General features: G+C 49.4%; 1 protein-coding gene across 5 annotated transcripts in view; it reads right to left on the bottom strand.

Moving 5' to 3' along the window:
• The window catches only part of AGRN (agrin), an 835,885-nt gene extending 821,014 nt beyond the window's left edge, over nucleotides 1-14,871 (bottom strand). For all 5 annotated transcript variants that reach the window (XM_069610068.1, XM_069610071.1, XM_069610069.1 and 2 more), the window contains exon 1: nucleotides 14,135-14,871. In XM_069610068.1, coding sequence (XP_069466169.1) covers nucleotides 14,135-14,320 — 186 coding nt within the window. In that variant the 5' untranslated portion in view covers nucleotides 14,321-14,871. The remainder of the gene's footprint in view (nucleotides 1-14,134) is intronic.
• Nucleotides 14,872-15,586: the final 715 nt, after the last annotated feature.

Here is a 15,586-nt window from a genome sequence, read left to right as displayed (position 1 = left end):
AATAATTTGCAATGCGCAACATTTCCTGGAAGACTGAACTGCACCTGGGCGCAGAATTTGCAGGTAAATCCATATGTGACCAAAGCAATCTGACTGCGTTCTAAGAAACCTATATATGCACACCGATTATTTGAACAAGTAGGTTTTCAAAGATTTCTGAAATTGTAGTAAGCATACCATGCTCCGACCGAGAATGTAGACCGAGAAGCGTCTGAAAACACACCTGGAGGGAGGAATAGCCAACAGGAGCTAATCTGAGGAGCGGAGTGATCAGCTCGGAAGCCAGTCCCAAGAACTTACAACATGAAAGCAAAACAGTAGCAAAAATCAGAAAGATTAACAAGTCGCAAGCCCCTCCAGAGAACCAAGACGCCCCAAAGGAGCTAAGAGTCCCAAAAGTCGAAAGACCTGAGAAGCCAAGAGGAGAGTTGAATGCTGAGGGGCAAGGAGAGCTGAGAGCTCTGGGGAAGATGGAATCCTACCAAAGGCTGAGAATATAGGTCCCATTTAATAAAGCAAGCAAGGTGCATAGTGGACAATGCACAATACCACTGAGGGAGATCAAGCCACTTATTAGATCACTACGAACAATGGTGAGCAAGGCACTATACACCTAGAAACGAGGCGTAGTGATCTGGCAAATATAACCCTGAGACTGTCAAGCAGGGAGAGCTGGTCACTATTTCTAAGAGTTACATATAGCATGGTGGTCACTATAACTCAGACATTGTGCTTAGAGTGATCAGAAGCGGGATGGGTTCTATAGCCCGGAGACTGTCCAGAAAAGGGCAGGTCACAAACTTGGCACTGTGGATGGGATTAGGCAGGGATCTAGGGTGGAGACCAGTATCCCACACAGACAGGAAAACCGATTGCCTTTAGTGAATCCCCTTCCCATACTGTATTCTTAGATGATTGTTAAGACTGAAGAATACTCAGCTTTTTTTGTAGAGAGCCCATGAGGATCTGCAGGCGTTTATCCCATTGACCATCCGTACAAAAACACTCTTAACGAACGAATGGATCACATGCTATGTGTTCCATTGGTCCACAACATAAGGCAATGGATGAGACTGTATCACAAACATTTTAATGCGTGCCATCACTCTTCAGTGTGATTTATGTCACCCCGAGTGGGAGTGCTATGCTCAGATGCGGGTCCCGAGCCTGCTGTGCCTAGATACCCGAGTTATATCGATGAGGCTCAGTGAGGCCAAAACATGTCTGGGGTTGCACGTAGTCTTGTGTAGAAGAGGTGTGACCTAGCAGTTCAGGCTGGAGTATCCCTTTTGAGGTGGGACCAAGCTTGATTTGCATACGGCCTTTACCCTTCAATCATGGTGTGGTAAGCTGACAAGCTCCGGTCAGGATTCGGAAAGCTCAAGAGGTTTAGATTTATTCAAACCATGGCACCCATCAATCTTCAGTGTTGCAATGTTGGAGGATGGCCTGAAGATGGCTGCCGGGCTCCGGCATGAAACTGGCTTCTTTGGGAGTGAAATGATTGGGAAGTATCCGTGTTCTACGTCACCAGTGCAAAAGGTCTTTGGGGGGGGATGGGTCAGCTTCCAAACGTATAGCTGGTTCTATGCTGGACCGATAATGCACTTGCAAACAAGGCATCAATCCAATCTGGAGCTCTGGTGTCCAGCTCCTATTCCATCGGGTCTGCCAGTTGCCTGTACACGAATGAATTTACCTAAACACGAGCTGAATGCTTCAAACGCAACACCACCACAGATCAACACCTTCAAACGCAACACCACCACAGATCAACACCTTCAAACGCAACACCACCACAGATCAACACCCGTGGAAGGGTTGGGGTCGTGCCACGGTAAAGCAAAAAGCGTTCTTTGTAGACCCAAGAACATTCTAGGGATGGACGCACACAATTCAAAGTTCACTCACAAAGTACAGGAATAGGGTTGAGGGTCAGGTTGGGAGGGGAAAACAATGCAGTGGGCAAGGCACAGGTAACAATGAAAGAAACGATGGACAAGTCAACATTCTGGAGTGAGGCAGAATACTCCCTCAAGGATCCTTCACTGACACAGAAATGGGTCATTGCACATCCCGTACATCTCCACGCGTCAGATATAGGATTTCTTCCTTCATTTCATCATTCTCAGTAGGGGTGGACTGACCCACAGGGAACTCTGGAGACTTCCCGGTAGGTCTCTGCACCCTGGCCTTCTTTTGTGTGGCATTTCCAAATGTTCCCATAGGGGAAGAGTTGGGCTTTCTCAAAATGTGTAATATGTGGTCACTTTGATCATTATTCCCAGGGCCTCTTTTGGTTCCTGTCCAACCCCTATTCCCAGATGGAGAGCCCGGTGTCCCCAGGGGTGATGGCAAGGGTAAGATGTTGAAGGGATGGCTTTTTAGCTGGGATTCAGTGAACCAGGTGTGCGTGTGTGTCTATAATATATATATATATATTGGGGAGTGTGGAGGAGAGGGATCAGGGTCAGGCTGCGAGAATATCCAGTAGTGCCATTGCTATTTGCCCCTCCAAAGTAAAGCCCTCCCCTACCCCCCCAGGCTAAAGCCAGTACCCTCCCTTTTTTTGTTGCATTGCTGCATCACCTCCAATTGCAGCCTGCTCCAGCTCTGCATTAACAAAAACACCTGAAAAGGTTACAACTGTTACAGAAAATAAATAAATAAATAAAAAATAAAAAATAAAAAGGCCAATGCCAGCAGATAGCCCATTTAATACAAAGTATGTGAGGGTTAACTTTAACTGTCAAAATACGCAACCAATCTACTTGCTGGGTGTATGTAAACAGCTGAGACAACATATCCAATAATGGAATATATATTTACGTTTTGTAATGGATTTTAAAATTTCAGAAGGGCAGCACAGATGTATTAACAAATTAGAAGCTACAAGCAAAGGGGCCCTAAAGTCTTGGTGCCTGGAAGCCACAGAAGGATTTACTCCAGCTGGGAGTGGACCGGCACCGGTGAGCCAACTAGAGTGCAAGAGAGACCAGAAGTCAAGCCAAGTCATGTGACTTGGGGTTCAAGGATGGCGCAAATGTAGCCTCTAGGACAAGGGAAGCGAGGAGGGAGACTGCAGAGGTAGCGGGCCTGGGAGAGTGGGGCGGGTGGTGGTAGAAGGGTGGGCAGAAACAGCCAGATGGAGGGAGAGGATTTGGACAGGCATTCAGAAGAAGGGGACAAAGTGTGGATGGGAGGGAGCGGCTGCAGGGAGGCGGGTGCGGTGGAACATGAGCAGGATGCTTCGGAATACTTGTAGGAGGGAACCAGAGACATATTTCATCACTTTTCAATTACAGCGCGGCCCAAGTTCCCCACCTCTGAGGAATGAGAGTCTGGCTTGATCTGCCAGGGGTGAAACACTGAGGCTGGCGGATTACAGATAGTGCTCAGAATTCAGATTTAGACAGCAAGGCCTTCTCTTAAGTTTACACAAATAATCGTGTACCTGCAGAACATTTCAGACTCGTTCCTACCTTCCCTCCCTAAACTCCCTCTCCTGCCTACAATCCCGAGACACCTCACAACATATCCCGACTCTGCCTCTAAGATTCTATGTTACTGTATAGCTCCGGATCTTTTGGTTGTAGCCCTGGCTAGACGCTCAGGGGCTACAACCAAAAGGCTAGTTAGCCCGGAGTCCCAGCATCAGCGGAGCCGCAGATCTTTTACAAACCTAGCAACACCTGATCACCCACACCCTCTGAATGCACACACGTGCACACACACACAATATTGCACATAAGGGGCTTACCCAAGTACACGTCTTGGTGGTTAGCTCACAAGATAGGCATGGGCCTCTCACATGGGGCGAGCATGCCCTAAAATTCAAATCCCAGCAACACCGACAATCCTTCTGGGGTTTATTAACTAAATGCCAATAACTGGAGATTAAGGACAGCTATTATGACAGCGGCTGCAAGCGTTAGGAATCCAGCATTTAGCAAACTCTGTGACCATCTCAAATTCAGAAAGTCTTTAAAAACACACAACACCCCCAGACTCCCTTCTCTCCCAGTCCAGCCCCCTGGTTCTTTAAAGCATCCAAGTATGCATGTAGGCTGACAATATATCATTTCACGGCCTACAGAAATCCAGGGCAACAGCTCTCTGATGTAAACTCCCTCCAACATCCCCAACTCAAAATAGGCTTTCGGTAGTAGGGGCGGCTGACATGGCTGAAATTCACTCTAAAGAGTCGAGAAATGAGACACAGGAGGAGCATAATCAGTGAAATTGACCATCAGGCTTTTCAACACACAAAATGCAATTATTTGGACAGTTTTGGCCGAAAATCTGGAGAAGCAGGGGTGTGACAATGTTTTTGGCTCCCTAACTGGACGAAATTTCTGGTATCATTTCCCAACCAGAAAATTTGGCCCTAAATGTGATGAATTAGACCACAAATCCACTCCACCAGTGAAGTAAAATTGCAGACAAATTTCACAGGATCTTGCTTTACCGGCAGTAGTTTGTTCACCCCTTTTCAGTAGGGGTAGCGCAAGTACTTTGGGAGAAAAGCAGGCTCATGGTCGTGAAAAAAAAAAAAAAAAACAAGAGCTATGAATTGGGTGGAGGGAGAAGGCACAGGGTGAACATGTAGAAAGAAAGAAATGGGGCTACAGTTGGGGCCAGGCCTGTCTAGGGAAGATAGCCAAGCTTCAGGATCCTATACTTTGACCTTTGGACATTCCCGGATGGGGCAGGGCCTTCCCCACCTTTCGCTAAAGGCTATACCCAAAATGTGACCACTTATTAAAAAGGAAGGATAAGTATTCATCAGCAAGACATGAATTTCTCCCTGACCTTTCAGCACGTCTCATTTCCTAAAATCTTCTGCCGGAAATAAGCATTAATCCCCACTTCCAAAAGCATAGAAATGTTTTCAGTAATTAGCAATTGGCATTCAAAAGAATGCTCAAACAGGTACAAGACTGGAGTGGGGCTGGAACTGGGTGGATGAAAAACACACAGTAAATTTGAAAATAAAAAGGGTCAGTAAGGATGTGATCATTTTAAGGCTTGCCTGAAGGACAGGATCGGAGCTTTCCATTAGAAGGCGCTCTGCCCAGGTCAAAGCATCACTGCCGGAGAAACTAGAGCTCTGCAAAAAAAAAAGCCTTGCAGGGTGGTGGGTGAACATGCAAATCGATGGGGATAAACACAAGTTTATCCCCAGGACCGACTTCTCAGTGACCAAAGCTCTATAGTCAGAATGCCAACGAAAAGAGAATGTATGGGACGCTCCCAAGCGCATACTGGTCTGATTAAGGCAAAAACAACCCCATATATTTTTTTGACGGTTAATACTGAGCACAACTTTGCAACAAAAACATTTGCACGACCAGGCTATTCATATCTGCCCCTTGAAGGTCCATTGTTCTCCACCGGTGTCAGACAAAAAAGTACTGGGACAGGACCCAAGCCTGTCTGTGGAACTCTCTCCGCTCACCATGGCTTCATGTCTTCAAATCATTCTTTGACCATCAGATGGAGCTCCTACCCTGCCTGCTCCTCTCCTACTATCTCTTATGCATATTCTGGTCAACCGCACACCTTACAGGGGCCTTCTGGAGTTCAGGCTGAGCCCAAGGTCCTCAGGCGTGGGCCTCACACCTTAGTCTTCTGCCATGGTGCCATTATTGGCTGCTGTTTAGCTCAAGTTCGGCTCCCTTTCTCCTTGAACTTTGTTTTCGTGCTTATTGCAGTGTTGGGTTGTGACTGTTGGAATCGTATGCCCTTGCACTCCTCTGGTGCTTGACAGGTTTTGTAGGTTCTTGTATGTACCATAATTGCACTTCACCTCTCCCCTTCCCATTCAGGGATACATGTTAGAAGGCTGTGAAGGTTAGCACTCCCCTGTCCAACCTGTGTCACCACAAGGTGACTGTAAAACGGATAGCATCTGAAGAACAAACAATAGCTAACAAAATATATCCCAATTAACAAAGAAAACTACATTTTAATTCCCGCTCACCTATGGAGTAAATTACTCCCACCTCAAAATCTTATTTGGACCCCTGGACCATTCTAGCCAAAATAGCAGGCGATTGGTTTGAGAGTTATTGAGAAGGCCTCTGCAAAACCATAATGACAATATGGGCTCCTGGTAAGTGTGGCCAATTTGTTCGAGGGATAGCTCAACCCTCCAAAAGCACAATCCTTCACAGATCTCGGGAGTTCTTGTACTTAAGCATAGGTTCTGTTCCATCCAAGTATGCCCCAAATGTCACCAACACTGCCATCGGCCAAGTTAACCACATCTATGCCATTGCTTCTAAACGACAGCGAGAGGTTCAGGTCCGGCACTGTTTTTGTGCCCGTTGTGCTCCCATTCCAGAAGGCTTAGACCCCTTTGTAGGCACAGTGGCCTGAACTGCCCTTGTTTGGGGTGGAGATTTGCGTTCACTTGTAGACACAGTTTCCTGGACTTCCCTTCTTTGGGGCAGAGATGTGCATACCCTTGTGGGCACAGTGGCCTTAATTTCCCTTCTTTGAGGCAGAGATGTGTCCCGTGCACTAGCCAGATCAAACCTCATACCTGGGTTACATTTCTGTGCCAAAAATGGGGGTTGAGGTTAATGAAACTAGACTAATAAGTGATGGGGAGGCTAACCATGACTGCATATGACCAAACCTGGCTGAACCCTGGTCACACGTGGCAAAAAAAAAAAGAAAAATAATAATTATTATTATAATAATAATAATTTTAAAAAATAATACCTGTGCAGATAAGCGACATACCGGCCACTTTTACTCCCTGCAGCAGATAACTATTCCCCAACTAAAAAAGGTAAAGGATCAAAAATGCTCCCAATACACAAAATAAGAAAACAGTGAGAAACGAGCCTTCCCCCTGCAGCCACCCACACAGCTCCACGGACATGTTCAGAGCAAGGACTGGTACCAGCCAAGCAGGGTCACGGAAGGAAGCGAGGTAAAAAGGCTTCTTTTAATGTGCGTGAAATACTAGGAGCAAAGAAGCGTGGATTGCAAAAAGCCACACATTATAAGGTTACAATGCATGCGTACCTGCCCAAACCCCCCACCCCTAGCAATTACTGTTTTAGTCTAAAGGGAGGGAAGACTAGGCCACGTTTGGTTTCCACACCACTACCGAAAACCTGGTGTGTGTACATTTTCCGTGCTTCTAGAGGGGGAAAAGGCCAGGGCGGCAGCATTTAATATCGTCTTCATCAGTGGGACCGCTCCTAGAAAGCTAAGCGTGCCGAGAGACTCCACCCACTCTGAGGAGCTGACAAGAAGTCATTCACCTCAAATGATAACACTGCACTTACTTTGAGCCAACTTCTGCGGACATACTTCTGGTGCTGCGTCATCACTGCACCCGCCACATATTTACACAGTGCTTGGCGAGTCACAGTGGTGTAAGAAGCTGAACACGCAGTGTACGTGGTTTGGACCTAGGAAGTCCTTCCGCTGTTGGGCTTCTCATAAACTGTAAGAACAGCTCTATATTGTTTAGTTTATAGCACGGCATACCAAACAATCAAGATTATTGTAGTTAAACAACCTCCAAATGACGCCTATACAGGTTATCAAAAGATTTCCCTAACACGCTCTTAACACGGAGGCCCCAATCCCACCATGGAAACCATGCCATAGTCCTGGGCTTTTGTTTCTTTGTGAGCTGCATTATGGTAGTTGTATTCTTGGGACACTTCAATCGAATAAATATACAGAAAGTAAAAGGAAAGCCAAGGACTGGATCAGGGTCTCCTGGGTGACGTGGAGCTAGCTGGTAACTATCTCATGACATATTTATGCCATTGCCTTGTAGCCAGAAAAGCCAAGGGCAGCCGATTAGATCTCTAGCACACAGGTGTTCCAACACCCCGAGACTGGCGGGGTTAAGATGTACGGATATCTTCTCACATGGTACAGAATAAGGACCCCAGAGCGCCCACCCTTGGTGAATAGACTCTCCTGCTATTGAAGTCCCTGCAGACACTCGGGATAGGGACCGGCCCTTCCCAAACTATCATCTCATACACTAAATGTACAAGGCCCTGCCCAAACTATCCTCTCATCAGTGGAGAAACTCTGCAGAAAATGTTGGGGGTGGGGGGGACATGACCTCTGAAGAAAAGGTGCCCCATTCAAATGAATGGGGACAAAATAGTGTGGCATGAAAGTTGGGTGTGGGGGGGACAAACACCCCTGTGCCCCCCAAAAATTACAACCATGCCTCTCATACACTAAATGTACAAGGCCCTGCCCAAATTATCATCTCATACATTAACTTAACAAGGCCCTGCCAAAACTATCCTCTCATACACTAAATGTACAAGGCCCTGCCCAAATTATCATCTCATACATTAACTTAACAAGGCCCTGCCAAAACTATCCTCTCATACACTAACTTAACAAGGCCCTGCCCAAATTATCATCTCATACATTAACTTAACAAGGCCCTGCCCAAATTATCATCTCATACCCTAGATGTACAAGGCCCTGCCCAAACTATCCTCTCATACACTTAATGTACAAGGCCTTGCCCAAATTATCCTCTCATACACTAAATTCACAAGGCCCTTCCCAAATTATCATCTCATACACTAAATGTACAAAGCCCTGCCCAAACTATCCTCTCATACACTAAATGTACAAGGCCCCGCCCAAACTAACCTCTCATACACTAAATTCACAAGGCCCTGCCCAAATTATCATCTCATACACTAAATGTACAAGGCCCCGCCCAAATTATCCTCTCATACAGCAAATTCGCAAGGCCCTGCCCAATCATCTCATACACTAAATGTACAAGGCCCTGCCCAAACTATCCTCTCATACACTAAATTCACAAGGCCCTGCCCAAATTATCATCTCATACACTAGATGTACAAGGCCCTGCCCAAACTATCCTCTCAGACTAAATTTACAAGGCCCGGCCCAAACTATCCTCTCATACACTAAATGTACAAGGCCATGCCCAAATTATCCTCTCATACACTACATTTTTGGAAGGTTTATTAGACAAGAAGACCTCAATAAAACACTCATGTACGCCTTGTGTCCTTCACTGGGCTGAGCTTCACTTGGTCCATGCAGAAATGTGGCACACACTGAGATTTGCACCACCAGTGGTTGGGACCACCCCCTGCCCTCATCGTGGCAGTTGAGTGCCCGATTTCCCGCTGCCCATGGCAACTGAGATGAATAGGGTTCAAGTTATTGGACTGTGCATCCAATTCCTCTGCACTGTTAGCAGGAAGCAGAGCATTACCACGAAATGATCAAAAATAAAAAACTGAATGAGAAATGATCGAATTTTTTTGGTCCCTTTTCTTTTATAATGTGGAGGTGTGGGTCCCCGCCCACCGTCCACTATTCCCTACACCCCATCTATATATGAATACAAAATGTACAAAAAACCCTAACAAATTCGATCCAAATAAAATCGGTCATGTTGCATTCGATTATTTTTGCGGATACCGGAAGGGCGCATGCATATCTTTGCATAACTCTCCCTCCTCGTTAATGATGTAGCCTTCAAACTTGCCCCCAAATCAAACCAATTATCATTGCTCATCAGTAGATTTCACGGCTAGTGAGGGACTACCTTGTAAAACTCTTTAAAAAGTCAATTTAGAGACTTACTTGTCGATATTTATGTTAGCAAAAATCCAAACTTCTCTGAATCAAACTTTAACAAGTAATTTCTCTTCGGTGCACATCACTTGGACTTCTAAAATGTTATCTCATGGAAGACAATGCTCTACGTCATAAAATCCTATAGTACGTTATCCAACATCGCTCGAACCTCTTGCATGCTGAGACGGAGGTAAAAAATAAATAAATAAATAAATAAATAAAATGCACCAATACTGTTTTCCCATATTCATAAAATACATGTCGTGCCTTCCCACAACACATTTGGGTTAGGGATAACCAGAACTCAGCTACCATCTGCCGACTGGAATGGCGCATGTTGGCAGGTCTGCACTGCGTCTGCAGTCCACGGCCCCTCCTTCACTTCGCCCGCCCGGCCCAGCATCCATTCCAAGCATCGCCGCTGCTTGAGTTACTGGCCAATGCATGCAGTAAACCAATCATGTAGAAATAAAGGCAGGTCCTCCCAAGCCGGCCACTGGCTGGCTGGTTCTAGTGGCGCGAGGGGTACCCTCGCATCTGCTTAAGCAGTTAACTGCCCTGGACGAAATGCCACAAAAAGATGCTTTTGCAATGCACAGCAGCAAACTTCCGCCCTATGCTACGCGCCCATGTCAAACAAACAGAACTTCTAAACTTAAGTTATGGACCAGGCCAGCGGTGATCTGTCAGGTGGGCAGGGCGATAGTTCCCCCGAGTACAAAAGGGAGCGTTTATACACAGGCTTCTTTGCGACGCAGGTTTGTACACGCTCAGAAATTAGTCCAATGTCTCGCCTTGGTCTCTTAATTACTTCCGGCTCACGATAACCACCGCCTCTTAAAGCTGGAAGTGCAGAGTTAATAGAGGTTATGATCTGATCCTTTACACAGAACGGAAGGCGGCTCTGATAAACTGCGCCAGCCTGGGGTCATTCGGGGGCCTGGAGAAGAACAAGGCTCGGGGGCCGCGGTTCACACCTCGGGGGGTTCGGAGGCTGGCGGGCACATTCCTGCAACCCCGCGAAGGGTTAACGCAGCCGCAAGTTACTGACAGGCAGGGCTGTTGGTGGGCTATATTGTGCAGGCCCCTTTCTCACGGCTCAGGACAAGAAAACCTCCAGGCCAGCTTCGGGGAGCAACAATAGCTCCCTTCGCATCTCCAGAAGGCTTTGAAATGCCAGGCAGCTCACAAAGGCTGAGCACAATCGGTCAAACTTCCACCAACCAGGCGCCAGGTCTGGTCCAAGCTCAGAAAAACCCACTGCAGCCAGCCACCGACAGCCCCGAGAGCGTGCAGCCATGGTTAAAGCCAGGCCCGACAGCCAGCAGAATTCCAGCCAGGCCTGGCAGCAACTGGACGGCAACCAGGTTTGAAGCCATGGCCGACGGTAACTGGGGTTGAAGACAGGCACAACAGCAAGCACAACGGCAACCAGGTTTGAAGCCATGTCTGAGGGCGACCAGGGTTGAAGCCAGGCCCAGAGACGACCAGGCCCATCAGTAACCAGGGTTAAAGCCAGGCCTGACATCGAGCTGGGTTGAAGCCGGGGCTGACGGCAACCAGGCTTGAAGCCAGGGCCGATGGCAGCTGGGGTTGAAGCAAGGCCTAACAGCAACCAGATGGAACCTGGCTTGTAGCCGGGTCTCACGGCAACAAGACAGCAGCCGGGTTTGAAGCCAGGCCCGACGGTGACTGATGAAAACCAGGCTTCAGAGCGACCAGGCCCAGCAGCGACCAGGTTTAAAGCCAGGCCTGACAGAGAGCTGGGTTGAAGCTGGGGCCGACTGCAACTGGGCTTGAAGCAAGGGCCGATGGCAGCAAGGATTGAAGCCAGGGCCGACGGCGACCAGGATTGCATCCAGGTCTGACAGCAACCAGAAGGCAACCTGGCTTGTAGCCAGGGACGACGGCGACTGGGGTTGAAGCCAGGGACGACAGCGACTGGGGTTGAAGCCAGGGACGACAGCGACCGGGGTTGAAGCCAGGGACGACAGCGACCGGGGTTGAAGCCAGGGACGACAGCGACCGGGGTTGAAGCCAGGGACGACAGCGACCGGGGTTGAAGCCAGGGACGACAGCGACCGGGGTTGAAGACAGGCCTGACAGCGATCATGCCTGACAGCAAGCTGGGTTGAAGCCAGGTTCCAACGGCGACCAGGGTAAACGCCATGGGTAGACATCAGGCCCGTCGGCGACCAGGGTTGACGCCATGCCCGACGGCGACCAGGGTTGATGGCAATAAGGGTTGCACTTTATATAAAGGGAAGATTTTGTAGAGGGGCACTAAAGTGTCAGTAGGTGTTCACTAGTATTCATGAAAATGATTTTCAAATAGTTTCTGGTGTATAGGGGTATAATCTCCCGGCCTGAAAGAGACGCAAATCCACACTTCTACCAACACCCTCTTGTTGCCAACAGGTAACCAACTCCCTTTGCACTCTTCGAGGACAATTCTCCTCATACACTTTGGTCATACCTTATAGCAATAATTAAACAATTTGGTTTTCTGATATTTCTTAAACATATATGTTCAATAACTAAAGAAAACTCAACATCTGAAGCAAACTTTTCGTTGTGCAATTATAAATAAACCATAATTTATTGTGTAATAAGTGACTCTTAATTTAACAATTTTCAACCATACATAAAAATTCAGCATATGAGTTGGCGTGCACATCCCTTTTAAGCACGGTACTGGGTTCCCCATCACGTTATGGTAGTCGTGCCTCCCTCTTACACAGTTATGCCTGTCCCCAAAAACTGATACCCTTAGCTGTATGTGACCAAGAAAATGTCCCCTTACCTTGAAGCACTGGCGGCCCTGCACCCCATTTGCCCTCAGCATGCATTGTGCGTGGTGGCGTGCGCCATTACCTTGCGGCGGATGTGCCCGTAAATCACCCAACCTGGTGGCTGTGCTACCCCACAATTCAGAAGAGCAATAACAGAGGTACCCCAGTGCCCCTTCCTACACGTGCTTGTTGGCGCCTTACAAGACATGTGCGGCCAGCGACCCCTCAACTTACCTTACAGGTTTTTTAGACATGTGACTTCGTAAGGCGGGATTGGCAGAGCCGCCCAGAAAATGACTATGTTTTGGACCAGGCATTCGTAAGACCTGAGCAGGGCTGGGACCACCCGATAGGGTGACTCTAAAAAAGCGACCATATGTTTCCAATAAAGTGTAATATATTTGCAACTTTCAGAAGGTCTCCGTCTCATATCATTGGGTGTGAACAATGTATGAGATGTTATGCATTACTGCGACTATGTAGGGGGCTATGGTAGGGGTTAGCCCCGCTGTGTATTTATGCCACGTGCCCAGTTGGAAGGCTGCTATAGCGTTGCGATGCAGTTCGGGGGACCCCGCCTCTTGCAGGAAGGGATGCTCTGACCCCCGAGAAGCTGTATGTGCACCACACTACCTACCTTGTGGCCCTGCATGGCGCGGTAGGTGCGTCTCTTGCAGTTTACGCTGCAAGGTGCTCCTTTATCTCGCAGTCAGTGGGCAGGCACCGGGGCCCCTTGCCCTGCAGTATTTCTGTACTGTGCCCTTGCTGTTGGGCAAGCCTCGGCAATGCGCCGCGCTCGTCCAACAGCCCCTTTACTAGCGGTAGGCAGTAGAGTAACTTTGCTGAAAATGTTGGGGGGGGGGGCATGACATCTGAAGAAAACGTGCCCCAGCAAAATGAATGGTGACAAAATGGTGTGCCATGAAAGTTGGGGGGGGGGCAAACACCCCCGCTCCCCCTAAAATTACGCCAGTAGGTCGGGTGTGCCTCTTGCCATTTTCATTTGAAGGTGTCCCAGTGGTGGCGCACACTTACCTTGCAGTAAGTGTGCTCCCGTACCTGGCAGCAAGTGAACACGGCAGGCCCCTTACTCTGCAGTACATCTAACCCGCGCTCTGCCCCTGCAGCAGGAGGTGCCCCTCGCTATTCGCTGTGCTCCTATCCTTACCAACTTGCACTAGTTCTGCACAGTGGCGCCTTTGCCTCACCGGCAGGGGGGGCACTATGGGGTGGTATTGCACAATGGTAGAGTGGGTGGGAGCACATGCGCCCCACCCCATTCCCTGCAGAGATGTGTGGGGTCACTCGCCGCAGAGGGTAAGCTCTCGTGCGACCTTATCTTAGAATCGGCGTGCACCGTATGTACCACACAGTAAGTTACCTTTGAACCCTATGTATACCACCTCCCCCTATTTTAAACTAGGTGTGCACCCCACCCAAATGTTCATCCAGGGCCCCTTGCCACCCAATGCCCACTTCCATTGCCACCATCATGTCCGATACGCCCTAGTCGCCCTCGGAACTCTAAAATGGTTGCCTTTGTATTGGAGGGTGACATTCGTTGGATGGGCGTCTGAGCCCACGGAACTATACAGCAGGAGAGCGGGGCAGGTTTGTTGAGGGGATAAACTGGTAAAGTTGTTGGAAGGCAGCACTATATTTTGTTGGATAACGTGTAAAGGACTCCACCCCTCCCTAAAGGGGCAGCGAGGAAAGCTTACCTTGCAGGAGTAGGTGTGGTGCACCGGGTCCACGTTCAGTATTTCCTCCACGGTCCCGGTGAGCACCACGTTGGCCTCCTCCTCCCGCTTCTCCAAGTCCCTCTCGGGGCAGGAGGAGGCTGTGCCGGGGCACAGGGCAGCCAGGGCGTGCAGGGCGAGCAGCGCAGTCCTCCAGCGGCTCCCCATCCCGGGCGGGGAATCCTCCAGGTGCAGGGCCCAGAGAGGGAGGCTGGGAAACTTGGAGCCGCGTCCCTTCTCCCACCTCAGAGTGTTCCCGGGGAGGCTCGGCGCTGCGCAGGAACTCGGAGCCGCCGAGGGACCCCTGTCCCCTCCGCTGCTGTGTGGGAACTCCCCTGGGAGAGGCGCAGGTGGCCCCCTGCGTCCGTCCTCGGCACGGTCCTGTGCGGGGGAGCGCAGCGGGACTCGCTGGGATGCCTGCCCCAAGTGTAGCTGTGCACCCCGGCGGAACACTCCGGCTCAAAGCTCCCTGGGTTAGAAGTGTTGCTGAGGAGAAGTCTAGGAGAGGAGGAGTGGGGGGTTTAGGCAGCGGCTTGGTCCCGGTTTCTTCTTGCTAGAGTGTAAGGGTGGGCTTCCGTGCAGAGTCCAGGTCCCTATCCTTCCCCTCTCCTGGCTGGCTCTGTGTGTTCCTGGGATCCTGCTGCCTGGCGGCGGCGGCTGCTGTACATTTGCATGGAATCTGAATTGCTGATAAGAGGGGAGGGAAGGGGGCAGGGGAACCCTGCTGCCTGCCCGTGTGTCTCTCTCTCCCTCCTCCTCCTCGCTCGCTCGCTCACCCCATCGCGCGCGCGCTCTCTCTCTCTCTCTCTCTCTCTCTCTCTCTCTCTCTCTCACTTTCCTTATTGCCGAGAAACGCCACCCCCAGGAAACGCAGTTTCAAATCAGGTTAATGGGTAATCAGGAGCAAACAACGTGGTGTGACTTTTAAAGGTGCTGGGCGCGAGACCTGCATGCAAAGTGGGGTTCAGGCCAGGGTCCGAGGGTACGTTGTTCACCAGCCTTCCCCTGCAAATCACCCACCGCCCATGTACCCCCCCCCCCACACAAGTACAGCGGATTCGCGGAATCCACGGCATCCTCTACTGGAAACTGTCCATGCTCTTCTGCTCATTCAGGTACATGCCCCATAACATTCCTGGCGGGGATATTATTCAAAACAGCGCCCCCTCATGGACGAGGCTTGATCTTAGGATCCGGTCTTTGGGAAATACCACCTTCCTCATACTGACCTAATGAAATACTTGTTGTGTTTCTCTTTGGTAACTCGAGGCGTTGCTTGGGGCGCAAGGGTCAGGGGGATTAGTTGGTTATAGCACCCGGTCTTTTGGTTGTAGCCCCGGATAGAAGCTCAGGTGCTGCAACTAAAAAGGTTGACAGTCCCGACATTAGCATAGCCCCGGATCTTTTCCAGACCTAGCAACACCCCTGTTGGTA

This window comes from Ambystoma mexicanum, chromosome 8 (genome assembly GCF_040938575.1).
Source record: "Ambystoma mexicanum isolate Mex_15411 chromosome 8, UKY_AmexF1_1, whole genome shotgun sequence".
In the NCBI taxonomy this organism is placed as follows: domain Eukaryota; kingdom Metazoa; phylum Chordata; class Amphibia; order Caudata; family Ambystomatidae; genus Ambystoma; species Ambystoma mexicanum.
Note: the sequence above shows the minus strand (reverse complement) of the source record. Positions and strands in the feature narration are given on the sequence as shown.